The sequence below is a fragment of the Mustela lutreola genome, chromosome 1 (genome assembly GCF_030435805.1).
Source record: "Mustela lutreola isolate mMusLut2 chromosome 1, mMusLut2.pri, whole genome shotgun sequence".
Lineage (NCBI taxonomy): Eukaryota > Metazoa > Chordata > Mammalia > Carnivora > Mustelidae > Mustela > Mustela lutreola.
This window is the reverse complement of record NC_081290.1, coordinates 146,859,548-146,873,910: the sequence shown is the minus strand read 5'-3', so window position 1 is coordinate 146,873,910 and position 14,363 is coordinate 146,859,548. Positions and strand designations below refer to the sequence as shown.

The 14,363-nt window shown below is 37.0% G+C and overlaps 1 protein-coding gene across 10 annotated transcripts in view; it reads right to left on the bottom strand.

Moving 5' to 3' along the window:
• SLC10A7 (solute carrier family 10 member 7) overlaps positions 1 to 14,363 on the bottom strand; it is a 257,319-nt gene that overhangs the window by 179,391 nt on the left and 63,565 nt on the right. For 7 of the 10 annotated variants that reach the window (XR_009354141.1, XM_059175981.1, XM_059176021.1 and 4 more), the window contains exon 5: positions 5,027 to 5,065. The exons of the other annotated variants lie outside the window; for them this stretch is intronic. Coding sequence is in view for 6 of the 7 variants with exons in the window: in XM_059175981.1 (XP_059031964.1) it covers positions 5,027 to 5,065 (39 nt within the window). In the remaining variant the exon portion in view is untranslated. The remainder of the gene's footprint in view (positions 1 to 5,026; positions 5,066 to 14,363) is intronic. 10 annotated transcript variants of the gene reach the window in all.

Sequence of the window (14,363 nt, the reverse complement as noted above, 5' to 3'; positions counted from 1 at the left end):
ATAATAAAATACGCTGAAGTGTCTAAATAGGAAAAGTTCTACCTTTTCTTTTTGAATTTTAACCTGTAATTCTTGAAGACATAGAAACACTGAATTCAGCTTCCAAACAAAAATGCCAAAAGTGTAACAAAACATGTAACCAAAGCTTTTTTCAATACTTAAATTTTTTCACATTAAAGAGAGGATTTTTTGGGGCGCCTGGGTGGCTCATTGGGTTAAAGCCTCTGCCTTCAGCTCAGGTCATGATCCCGGTGTCCTGGGACTGAGCCCCGCATGGGCTCTCTGCTCGGCAGGGAGCCTGCTTCCTCCTCTCTCTCTGCCTGCCTCTCTGCCTACTTGTGATCTCTGTCTATCAAATAAATAAATAAAATCTTAAAAAAAAAGAGAGAGAGAGAGAGAGAGAGGATTTTTCAATTGAAATTATTTTAAAAGTTGCCAATATCTGTTTTCTAAAAAATCTTTCTTTTGGTGAGAAAGCAAGATGGTTGAACTTGAAATGCCTGGTTTTACACAGAAAAAAAAATATATCTATCTATCTATAGATAGATATAGATATATAAATATATAACTAAACTGTTATCAGAATTTATATATAACAGTTTAGTTATTCAGAGTGGTGACTATCAAATTCTATTAAAATCTCATCAAGTGGGAAATCTTAAAACACTTATTATGCTCCACAATTATTGTAAACAGAACAATTTAAATGAGAGGAGGAGATAATGGCATTAACTTCTTAACTTAAAGCAATCCTCTGTGGCATGATTTTAAAATATTCTCTTGGTCTCAAATTTATGTAAATTGAATTCATCTATCATTGGTTATTACCAGCCTTGCTACATTTAAAAACAACAACAACAACACAGTTCCCTGTAACAATTAGCTCTTAAAAACACTGTGTTTTAATTAGACCTGGGACATTATTAAACTAGCTATAAATACGTACAGTATTTTATTTGGTATACCCAGATGTCTAATAATCAACAAAAATGCCTTCAGAGTTCTTTCTTCAAAAATTCCTCTAATAAAGGCTTTCATTCAAAGTTTTAATGTAATCTGAAGTAAATATCCCTTTCAAATTCCATTATATAAATACAAAAGAAATGGTCTCTTATAATCATTAGTCAGAGGGAACCAATTCTTCATTTTATGGATATTCATGGGCACAGAAAAAAGTTCATGGCAGAGCTTAGACCAAACTTAGATCACGAGTATCTTATACAGATTACCCCATTTAATTTTCACCACAACAATGTATAGTTTAGGTACTATCTACTCTATTTTATATACAGGGAAAGTCATATGATTAGATTAGTAATTCAGTCAAGTAAGGATTTAAATCAAGCCAGTTTGATTCCCGAAACCATACTACTACCCCTAATCCTAAATTTTAAGAATTTAAATTGGCGAAAATTTAAGTTGGTGAAAATGTAAACTGGTGAAGCCACCCTGGAAAACAGTGTGGAGGTTCCTCAAAAAGTTAAAAATAGAACTACCCTAAAATGCAGTAATCACACTACTGGGTATTTACCCAAAGAATACAAAAACATTAGTTCAGAGGGATACATGCACCCCTATGTTTATAGAAGCATTATTTATAATAGCCAAATTATGGAAGCAGCCCAAGTGCCCACTGACAGATGAATGGATAAAGAAGAGGTGGTATATATGTACAAAGGAATATTATTCAGCCATAAAAAAGAATGAAAGCTTGCCATTTGCGGTGACATGGCTGGAGCTAGAGAACATTATGCTAAGTGAAATAAGTCAGAGAAAGGCAAATACCATATGATTTTGAATTGAGGAACTGAAGAAACAAAACAAACAAGCAAAGGGAAAAAGAGAGAGAGAAAGAGACAAACCAAGAAACAGACTCTGAACTACAGAGAACAAACCAATGGTTCCCACAGGGGAGGTGGGTGGGGGCTGGGTGAAAGAGGTGATGGAGATTAAGGAGGGCACTTGTTGTGATGAATACTGGGTGATATATGGAAGTGCTAAATCACTATATTGTACACCTGAAAATAATATAACAACTCTATGCTAACCATACTGGAATTAAAATTAAAACAGTAAGTTTTTTTTTTTTAGTAAATTAAGTGAGAAAAAATTTTTAAAAAGAATAACAAAATAAAACATGAAGGTCATACTTTGGAATTTCCTTCCTCTAAAATAAGTCCTTTTCCCCCAGCCCAACTCAAACACCAACTTCTCCCTAAAGCCTTCTCATATCATTAACTGAGATTAATCTCTTCTTTTGAATTCTTGGCAATTGCTGTACACTGCCCATAGGCAGAAAATGCTAGCTGTCTTTTAATATCCACTCTCTTCTTTCTTAGTAACAGAAACCCAATCTTCAGCTTTTAGCAAATTGCCACGTGTCCCAACCTCTCCATTGGCTAAGTATGATCGTATGAGTAAGCTCTGCAATAAGATATTATTACAAGTATACTGTTGGAATTTCCGGAGTGCTGTTTAAAGAAAGCAAACTTGGATTTTAGGAGAGCTCCTCCGTGCTTTCCCAAAGTAAAGACTTTACTATCCAGGTATCTTTCCGGCTGGAGTTCCAGCAGCTATCTCGACACTGAGGCAAGCCTGAGGAAGGAAAGTGCATGCTGTGGAGGATGGAAGAGAAATACAAGCTTATTTGTCCACAATGAGACCATGAAGCCACCATATGTGAGAGCCTCCCAGGTTTTAGATAACAGAAGAATATCCTGTATATGCCACAATTATTATTTTTTATCTTCAATAATCTGAACCTAATTCTAACTGGTTTAGCCCAGACTCAAATATAGTCCATAATCTAAGGTTTGTTGTAACTATGATGAAGGGTAAGGGAGGGGGAGGAGAAAGAGAATTACTATTTCTTATAAACCTGGAACAAAAACATCTCCAATGATCATTTTCATTCTCAAACCCTTTCCAGTCATTTCCAACTTTGTAACAGAAAAAGGAGGGAACAGAAGAGGAAGGAAAAATGGAAAATGACAATTCTGTCTTTCTGCCAGTTCCTCTCCTTGTTTATCTACTAGCTAAGTCCTACCACACTTCAAAGTCCAGCTAAGCGAAATTGCTTCTGTCTAACTTTTGAATTGAGTGCCTGTTACCTGTGCCATCTTACAATCATACATCATCTGGTAACACCTTCTGTGTGACTTGTTAACTTTTACCTTGTATTTCTTATTCTGTGTGTCATCTCCACAACACAGTAGGACCCAGAAAACCACCTCTGTGTGGTAGGAGATCAATACTTTTGATCAACTGGAAGTAAGGTGAGAAAAAGATGAAAAGAGGAAAAAAAGCAGGAGCCTAAGGAGTGAGAATGCACAACTTCTTAGAAGCGAAAGAGCATTTAAAAAAAAAAAAAAAAAAACCCTAAGGAGTCCCAAGAACGAGTTTTACTTCCCTGAACCTTACAAAGAATTGGGCCTGGGAGAACCAATATTCAGATGTGTTCATTGTTCATACAATCAGTGCAAAACTCAAACTATACTTAGCAAGTTTACCCTCCAACTAAGGGACAGTGCACTTTGCTTCAGTCATTCAGACAATAACTTCAACTTATTTTCTCAATAACCATAGACATTTTAAAGAGTAAGAGATCTAGCTTAGAAACCATGTTTTGATAGTAGACATATAGGATTCCAAACCACATTAAAAAAAAAAAAACCTGGCTTCCAATAAGATCATCTTTTACAGATATTATTTTGTCAGTCGTGACAACATATGGAAAATAATACTTAGATGAAAGAATGATTTCACAAAATGTTACTGAGTCTGAAGTAAGTAGCTCCAGAGTTCATTTTCATTAAATAGATGCTATTAGCTCTCTTCAAAAACCCAATAATAATACAGCATTGGGAATAACATTACTACTTCTTTAAAATTAAGATATACTCTAAGCATATACTTTGCAGAAGCTACATCATTTAAAAGGTGTATAACATTGGGACCTGAAAAGCTGTGTAGCACTACACAGAATTAACCTTGTGTAACAATACCTTTAAAAGCTTCAGGTACATTCAAATACATACAATCAGAAGTGAGATAAACAGTATTTTAAACAGAAGTAATTAATATTTTGCTTAAATTCATGAACTATTTTATACCCCACTGATTTTATTCTCAATTGTCACTGTACTTCATACCTGCCAATGAATTATGTACCTAAAAATAAAATATTCTAATTTATTTTCATGAATTTGGCAAAGTTTTAGGGAGGATAATAAAATAATTTATTATTTTATAATAATTTATAAAATATTTATAAATATTTTATATTTAAATAAATATAATTTATAAATTGACTGTTTATAAATAAAAATATTCAATTAACAGAAAACTCACTTCCCTTCTCATTCTTTGATAACACAAACCAAGTCTTTGTTATTACTTAAAAAACAACTGAAAATGTTAAAATAGTATTATAATTATAGTGGTTCTACTTATGAACACTGAGCTATTTTTTAACCCTTATACAATTTATAGTTCACATGTCAAAAAAATATTGCATTCTCTTGTAAATTACTCAATCATTTCCTCATTTCAAATTTTTTTCACATAGATTTCTCAGAAGTATCCATGCCAGTAGCTTCTTTGACAGTGAAATGTACAAAATAAATGACATGTCAACAAGTAAATTAGCATTCCCTTTCTGACCAGCTGGGTCATGTTTCCTTTTCAAAATCCTCAGTCCCATGATACAAAATAATAATAATCTAAAAGACCTCATTAAATGATCAATATATTGACATAATTTCTATAAGGAGACACACAGTGTTTTAATTGATTCCTTGAATCCATTAAATGGAATATTAAACATCAAGCCTACAAATTATATTGTAAGAGAATACTCCCTTTATTTATCAACTAATTTTTCAGGTATGGCTAATGGCACATAAAAAGATTCAAGAACTTTTGTACTTAACTAAATGGTAAAAGAAGTCCAACTTTCACTAAATCTTTCATACAAACAACATCACAACAAAAGTTAAAATAGATGAGTTAAATCATGTTTACTTACCAAAAAACTTCCAAAGGCTGAATTAAATATTGCAGCTGCCTATAAAGAAAATAAATAGGGGGGAAAACTCACTGAAAGTAAATAGAAAAAGGAAAAGTAGAGATTATCATTCTCCCAACCCCCACTATTCAAAACCTTTAAAACATTGACTCTATAAAGCAAAGTTAGTCACTGCTTACAAAAATCGCCAGTGGCCTGTACTTTTACTAAGATAGATGAGCTGCAGCTTAGGAATTCATAAATAATGGGTCTCAAAGCAAGGAGAAAAGACTTGCCATGAGATGTTTTGAACCTATATGACAGTACCAAAGAATCATCACCAATAGTAAATTGAAACCTTGTCGTTATTGATTTGGTTATTGGACTTAAAAAAAGAGGTTGACTTATTCATAAAAAAAAAAAAAAAAAAAAAAATTTTAACCAGGAAAAGAAATACCAGAATTGTAAAGCAAACATTAAGTACTCCGCTTCAGGGAGCTTTATAAGCTACACCCACAAAGTGAGATCTGTTGTTCCCACATAACACACATTAGAATATGAACAATTCTGCTAAGACCATGGAAGATACTCCCATACCATTAATTCTAAAGTAGAAACAAGAAAGAAAACTTCCACTTGGTATTCAAAATTCAAAGAAGAAATATTTGACTTTGTGCTTACCTAAGTATCCAGGGAATACATAGTAGATGGAATATATAGTTCTTAAATTTAAATCAATCACTATACTTCATGAAGCTATACCTGAATCCTGAAAGCGTCTCACATTACCCAAAAAGGATAAAAACTTGTATAATATCCAATTTGATGAGGAAAAAAAGGAGAGAGAAAGAGAAAATAACAAAAGGCAAAAGGAGGGGTAGAGAAAACCTATTGACATCTCCTGTAGATCCAGAGCAGAATTAAATTAATCAGCATGGACATTAGCAGCCACGTCGTGGTAAGAAAAGGATGTCAGTTTAGCAAGTTTGAATAAAGTCCAAAGCCAGGCTAAGAGCCGTAGCTGAAAATGCCTTCTGCTCCAGAAGAGGATGCAATGAGAGTGCATGGGTAATGAGATCCCTGGCTCCAGAGAGCTTAGCTCTCCTATTCAAGTTCATAATTAATTCAAAGCTTTGATAATTTCATTAGATTTCTCCTTTGCTGGCCCTATCAATAAAAGATGGCACTGGACCACAGCTCCTCTGTGGCATAAACACAGGCACAGGCACAGACCAGGGAAACCTTTGCTTCCTGACAGGGACAATGGCATATGGTGTTCTGTGTTGTACAGGGAGCAGTGAAAAAAAAAAAGAAAAAAGAAAAAGATTTGGCTAAATAAAACATTACAGATGACAACTGTAAAGTATAGCAACATATTTAACCCATCTTCCTGGAATTCCATAATGGATGATTCAGGGAAAAGTTTATGTTTGGAGAAATATAAGTAAAACTGTATAAATACATGAGTTGTAAAGATCAATTGAAAATACTGCCTTCCTTCCTTAAAAAAAAAAAAATGCACTTTCCCCACAAACACTTTATTTCTAAACTCTATTTTGTGCTTAAAATGGACTGATCATCTCTTAATAAAGGAATGAGGTATTCCTCTTCAAGCTCCTCTCTTCCAAAAGTGTTTTTTCCCAGTGCCTTTCACCAACCTTTTTCAAGGTAACTCAAAGTTTGGAATAGCATTGAAAAACAAAAATAAAGCAAAAAAACAAACAAAAAAACATGGATTGTTAAAAGTAAAAAGACTCAGAAATCAAAGCAAAATAAGTCAACTACTACTCATCAGATCAGACCACCATTCTCCCACACCACCCCGCCCCGTTCTCTTTAACCCAAACACAAGCAACGTATTTTATGTGGACTGGCATTTTATAAATCAATGGTGATGACAGGGACAGGCTATCTGAAGGTACCCGAAGATGCTGCAGCCAACTTCTTAGTTGTTCTGCCAGTGCTAATAAATGTGAACCCAGGCACCTACACTCGGTGCTCCTAAGCCGTGAGCTCCAGCAATCATTTGTGAAATGGCTGATTAAGTTTCTGGGTACCCTGAAGAACCATGTGAAATCGGACACAGAACCAAGGATCTTGGGCTCGACAGTAACAAATAATTAAGCTAACAGTTGACTTAATTCTGCTTGGAAGCATATAAGGGGATTATGTTTTCAAGAGTTCCAAAGAATGATGATAACTATTTAGAGAGCATTTAATGGATACATAAAATGCATGCAAGTCTTCAGACTTAAGGAGGAATTTCCGGCTTCCGAACACCACGTACAAGGCCCTCCATGAACAGGTCTCTGTCCATCTTATTTCTTGCCTCCAATTTTATATCCTGACAACACTACACTACTTGTGATTCTTCAGACTCATTGTGCTGTTGATGACCTTTGTGTTCCCTGTCCTGGAATGCCTTTCTCCCTTCCTCTATCTCAGTAATTCCTACTTATCTTAGCAACTCCTTCCAAGAAGTTTTCTATCACCTCCTCCCACACACATATATCTACACTTCTCAGGGGACTGAGTGTCCCTACAGCTGCTGCTCAGAATCTTGAGCATACCTCTGCCATGGCACTTGTTGCACTCTGAAATGACCTATCTATATGCCTCCTTGCCCTACTAGAAATTAAAGTCTTCTGAAGAAAGAATCTAATGAAGCCCATCCTAAGCATCTACATGTTTATTTAACTGAATTGTTGAAATAAGTAAGATTCCCAGAAATGTCCCAAGTCTTCCTCTCCTACTGTTATTCTATGTGTTTGGCAAAATGCAAAGGTTGGCCAAAGACTGGATCTGAGCCCTGGTTCCACAGGCAAGCAACAGCAATGGCAGATGAAGACTTCAGTCGCAACCCAGTATGAGCATCCCTTTCACATCTTGTTTTACTTCTGGTAGCCTCCCTACTATGATACAGTTACATTACGGTTACATAAATATGCTTAAATCATGCTTTAAAATTTACTACTGCTATGTAGCAATAACGTCGGCTAAATATAATCTAGAATTATGTAACAAGGAATACTCTGAGTCCAGTAAAAAGAAGATGATCTTCATCTACCAACATGAAAGCTGGCTAAGATATTTAAAGTGAAAAAGCAAATTTTGAATGTGTAACTCCTTTACCATGTTTCTTCCCACACCCTCAAGCAGCTGGGTGTCCTATAATTCAACTCAGTTCTGACCCTATCTACCTGAAACTGGTGTCAGATCCCACAGCTTAAAGGCTCAGTCCCAAAAGTCTGTTCCCATTACAGAAGTCAATCACAAAGGCCAGGTTGTCATCAACGGTGCTTCCAACAGACTGGCTATAAATCAGAGGTTCCCACAACCATGTCCTCAAGTTTGGTTAACTTGCTAGAGCAGTTCACAGAGTTGAGGAAACCAGTTTATTGATTAGCACTTTATTATGAAAAGTCTCTATAGGAACAGATGGAAGATATGGCCAGGGTAAGGTATGGGAGACCAGGCTTCCCAGGCTCTCTCCAGGTATGAGACATGCTCAGCAGCTTCACACATTTGGCTACCCAGAAGCTCTCCCAAATAGTCCTTCTGGGGTATGAGAGAGGCTCCATTAAACAGGTATGACTGATTAAGTCACTGGCTATTGATGACTGACCTCTATCTCCAGCCCTTTCTCCTCCCCAGAGGTATGGAAGTTGGACCAAAAATTCTAGCCCTTTAATCTCAGGTTGGTTTCCCCATAACCAGCCCCATCCTTAAGAGAGCAAGGGGGCTTTCTGAAAGTTGCCCAATTAACTAATTAACAAAAAAAATTTTTATAGCTTTCCTCACTTAGGAAATCCCAAGGGTGTTAGTTAGGAGCTCTGTGCTAGAAACTGGGACAAAGACCAAACACAAATTTCTTCTTATAAATCATATCACATTCCTATTGTGTAAACAGGTATATAGTGTGTATATATACACAGGTAAGTATAAAAAAAAAATACTACCTTTTCTAAAAGGGATTACAAAAAAAAAAAAAAAAAAAAAGCCCTAATATGGTTACATTTGTTGAAAGGGATTGTGTAGGGGTCATTTTTATTTTTCATTTTGTTCCATCCTGTTTGGTTTTTAACATGTTACTTTTTTGTATTTCAACAAAAGGTCATCTGGGCAGGGAGATGTTGAGCCATTTACTGTTTGCATTTTGAATCCCTTTGTGTTACAAATGTAAGAAACATGTTACCTTAAAATAAAATTAACATTTCAATCTCTACTCTGCAGGTTCATGACCTCTCTTGGTGGTTGGCAAGGTGGAGGATGAGCATCCACTGGAGCACACATCACTGTGCTAGGGGCATAGGAAGCTACTGGATGAACAGAGGGCATCTCTCCAGAGTTTCTGTAGCATGTGAATATTTGGTTTTAAAAATAAACCCAAAGCCCACCATTAATTTTGTGTAAAGCAAAGATGGCTATAAAGAATGAACTGGGATCAAACATGAGCCACGCAGGACAATTTGCTCTGAAGATGGGACCCTTCCGATTATACAACCAGACTTTCTCAGGATATGTTTCCTCTCTCTTGCCTTCCAGAAGTCATACCTAAGAGAGTCCACTGATTTTTAAATGTGGCCTTTTGTTATTATCATTTTTGCTAGAAATAATGTAATTACTCATTCTCTGTCCATCAATACATCAGGAAAGTTGCCTAACTTGTATAAGATCATGTCCCCAGTGCCTAGAATAGTACCTGGTTTGTAGTAGAACCTCAATAAGTATTATTGAGTCAAACAACAAACAAATAAATACTTATGCTAACCGAATGCCCTGCACAGTAATGTTTTTATTATTAACTCAAGAATCCCATCCGTAAAGCATATACCTTGGTGTAATCCATTTGATGTATAATCACATTTGATGTATAATGTATAATTAGATCAGGGCTAACTGAAAAAAGTCAATTATTGAGGTGTTCTTTTAATACTAGGTAGATTGACTTTCTTTATATTACACATTTTTAGATAATATATTGCTTTTAGTATCTGCCCAATTTTACCCAATATATGGTATTTTGTTAATATTTTGTTATATGTTGTACAGCATGTCATCAGTAAATTATTTTGGAAAACTGAGCAAGCTCAAAAACAGTTTTTTTATAGCCTACTTTAAGTTATTTGAAACATTAAAAAAAAAAAAAACTGAAAACAAGGGGGATGGAGAGTTCTCTAACTCATAAAAGCAAGCTCTGCCATTGCCGAATGCCTTTAAATGTTACGAAGTCCTGACAGTAAACTTGAAACCTTTATCTTTTGTTACAGCCATGCCTGGACTATGTTCCATGCTCTGGAGTTACACAAAAACGTAGCCCTTTTTTAAAATGACTGTGCTACAAATATATGAATACTGCTGGGTCCTACCTAAGTCTCTTCTTATACTGTATCTAAAAAAATTTTTTAAAGATTTTATTTCTATTTATTTGTCAGAAAGAGAGCACACAGGCAGGCAGAGTGGCAGGCAGAGGCAGAGGGAGAAGTAGGCTCCCCGCTGTGCAGGGAACCTGTTGTGGGACTCAGTCCCAGGATCATGACCCAAGCTGAAGGCAGCCATTTAACCGACTGAGCCACCCAGGTGTACTGAGTATCTAAAATTTTCATAATGCTGGTCCATCCCCTTCTTTCTCCTTCCATCATCATCAGCCCCCTAAAGAAAGAAATGAAATCCATTGTCCACTTTCAGTGTTAATGATCTACTGCAAGATAACTGAAGAAATTTCCAGTTTCCACTGTTGCATACCCCTCTTCCCCAGTCAACAAAATCAGAAATGTTTACCCAAATGTTAAAGTGGGACATTTATAGCTATCTCAGAATTTCTAGTAATAGTCCAAACTGAGAAGAGTATGTGGCAAATACCCCACTATTCCCAAAGTAAGATACCAGACATAGCCATATAGTACTTATAAGGGGAAAGAAAGAAAAAAGAAACAAAGAAACAAACGAAAACCCCCCAAAATGAAAATTAGGTCAGGGACCATTTCATGTGCAGACTATATAAGAAAAGACTAGGAATTCCAGAAAGGATTGATAAAAGGCAATTTCCAGGAGTAGAAGGTCTTTGGACTTTTCCCCCTCCTTTAGATGAGAAAGCTGACCTCCCACTACCCCTCTCCAGTTGAGAATGGGGCGACAGATACAAAAGAACCAACAGTGTGCATAGGAGAAATTGCAAGGAAGCCAGATGGCACTGAGGCCCCATGCTGGTTGTTTACCGAGGGGAGAAAGCCCTCACTAGGCTGCCAGAGGTTCTGTGTGAGGTTCCTCAGAAACATCACAGTAAATTCCCTAGAACTGGGGTGAGGGAATAAGAAGGCTATGTAACCAAGCAGAAATAGGCACTTGCTTCAGGACTACAATCAGCAAAGGTGGGGAGGCTGCCTGGAACAGACCACAGGGGCAGGACAGAGAGAGACTAAACAATTGGATAAAGTATACTTCAGTTCTGTGATGGGGTGAGATTTGTCAATTCCATACGGGCAGGTACACACTTCAGAGGACTGCCATCATACTTAATCATTTTTGAAGAAACCAAAACAATAGCCTTCCAGGGCAAAGAGTCCCCAGCAATAAGAGGCTGAGGGGAATATGCTTGGGGCAGGGCTGGAAGTATACTCTGAAGAACTTGCTCCCCTATCCTGTCTGGCAAAAAGATATAGCTTGTGGGTGTCTGCCATGACACAGGGCACTGAGTGCTGAATTACATCAGCACCAGTAGGGTAAAACTGTCCCCCACCCTGTAATGCATTTGTTCTATTCACTCGGAGGCTGGAAGTAGGGAGGGTGAAAAGCTTAAAAAAAAAAATAGTGAACCATGCCCTCTTGCCCACTGGTCCTGCCTATCCTATGTTTATATTTTCATCACATATATGTTCATTCATTAAGAAAAAAAAAGTGTAACATACTGTGTTTTAAATACACAGGTTAGGGGTGCCTGGGTGGCACAGTCAGTTGAGCATCCGACTCTTGGTTTCAGCTCAAGTTGTGACTTCAGGGTTGTGGGATCAAGCCCTGCATCAGGTTCATGGCATGAAGCCTGCATAAGATTCTCTCTCCCTCTCCCCCTGCTCTACCCCGCGCCCCCCCCCCTCAAAAATAAATAAACATTTAAAAAAAAATTTAAAAACACAGGTTAGGCCTGAGTTGGGAAAGAAGGGAATTTAAGGTTTTAAGCTAGACTGCCCCGAATTAAATACCAAAAAGTTACGCCTAGTTATTAAATATATGACTATTTTTATGACTAAAAGTGACCCGAGAACCATGAGATCTGTCAGGGATGCTGTCAAAGGACACAGGAAGAGATGGCATTCCATGTACATCATCTTTAAATTCAGACCACTCGATAAAGAGATGAAAATAACAGTGCGACATTTTAAATGTAAAGTTGAGCTGAAAGAAAACTAGAAAAGCCAGGTTAGACACAGAGAAGCTAGGCAAAGCCAGGGTGGGAAAAGAGGGGAGGCAGTGCTGCACACTCCCAGACAACACTGGGGCCCTGTGCCCCGGAAGCAGCAAGCCCAGCTTCAACCCGCCCAGGGGACGCCTGGGGCTGAGCCACCTGCGGCAAGCAGAACAGCACCCCGGAAGGACTGCTCCCCCCACATAGGGCACCTAGAAAACCTGACTGACAGAATCAAGACAGTAACCTAAGGCCAGCTGCATCAAGGGTGGGCATAGAACTAAACTGGCACTACAGATGTGATTCAAGAATCCCAACCTAATGACTCAACCAAGAAAACAAAAGACAAAACCAGTCAAAGACCAACAGAACCCATGAGCCCCAGAAAGAGACAAATGCAAAACTTCTCTTTGGGGTCACTTCAACAATCCAAAACACAGTGGATTCCCAGATAAAACAATCCCTACTGAACAGAAGCTTACAGTAAAAAATGTCAAATGTGAGGAAGCTGTATATGAGCACACCATCATAAAGCAGTTAGGAAAGGAGGAGAAACAGAGTATTTCATTATATAGTAAGAAAATTCTAGGGGGCAACTGTATGGCTCAGTCATTGGTTAAGTATCTGACTCTTGATTTTGGCTCAGGTCATGCTCTCGGGCTCCATCTGCTGGGAGCTGACAGCACAGTGGGAAGTCTGCTTGAGATTCTCTCCTCTCTCCCTTTGCTGCTTCCTCTAAACCAACCCTTCTCTCTCTCTAAAAGAAAAATATATGTCTTTAAAAAGGGGGGGAATAAAGAAAATACTAGTTGAATTAAACACCTAGAGTTGGAAGGTAAAACTTTAAAAACTTCTGGAAAAAAAAAAAATGAGACTAGCTTTATGCCTTCCAAAAAGGAAACAATTTTTTTCAAAAAGACACAAAAAGTACGAGTGAAAAGGGAAAAGCTAGGGTTGCTATTCAACAAACTTCTGGCCAATGAGATATAAATTGATATACGCTTGGTGGTGGGGGTTAGGGAGGTTGGTTTCTTCTGTTCCTTCCTGCCCAGAGCAGTGAAAACTCTCTGGCATCCAGAAGAGAAAGGCCAAGAGCCAAGTGCAGGACAGAGACGGCCACTCTAATACTGAACCACAGAACAAAGGCCAGCAACCCCCACCTCCAGGCATCTTGGTATTTGAGAAAGAAAGTCTTTGCTTGTTTAAGCTACTTTCAGTCTGATTTTTTACTACTTGAAGCCCAACAGAAACAATCTCTTCCTAAATAAGGCAGAAAATAATAAAGGGTTAATCAGGCAGATTAGATAACTTAAAAAAAAAAAAAAAGGAAAAGAAAATTGACTATTAGTGATGAATCAAAGTTGCATTGTCTCACCCTGGAAAAGTTCCTCAACTATATGAATTTATTATCACTCCAGCCTCTGATTCATAAGGAGAATATAATATTTTTAGTATTTTAATTTTTTATTTAATAATTATTTATTTCCTTTCCAAGCACAGGTTCAGTTTGAGAAAACATAAAGACATCAAAGGTCAAATTCTAATCCTTGGTCTCCTATTAAATACAGAAACACAAAATACCTTCTTTTTACATGTATGATATTTTGCAAAGTGCTATAGAAATGTTAAAAAAAAAAAGAATTAGGGAAAATTTATCCCATTTGGTTTAAAGGCCAGTTATAATTAGCTTTCTGAGAAGCACCTTAGTTGCTAGGGCATTTTAATACTAACTACTTAATCACCACTATTTTCACAGTATAAATCTAAAACAAGTAAAATTTGAATTATACATTTTGATATTAAATATTTAGATATTATTGAAGCATACCACAGAAAAGTAAATATATGAAACATCAGGTAAAATGTGAGGTTATACACCATGCTCAACGTGAAGGGTGCTCTTCGTTTTATTCCGTTACTTGTGTTTCTGCACTTTTTAAGCAGCAGTGCCTAAAA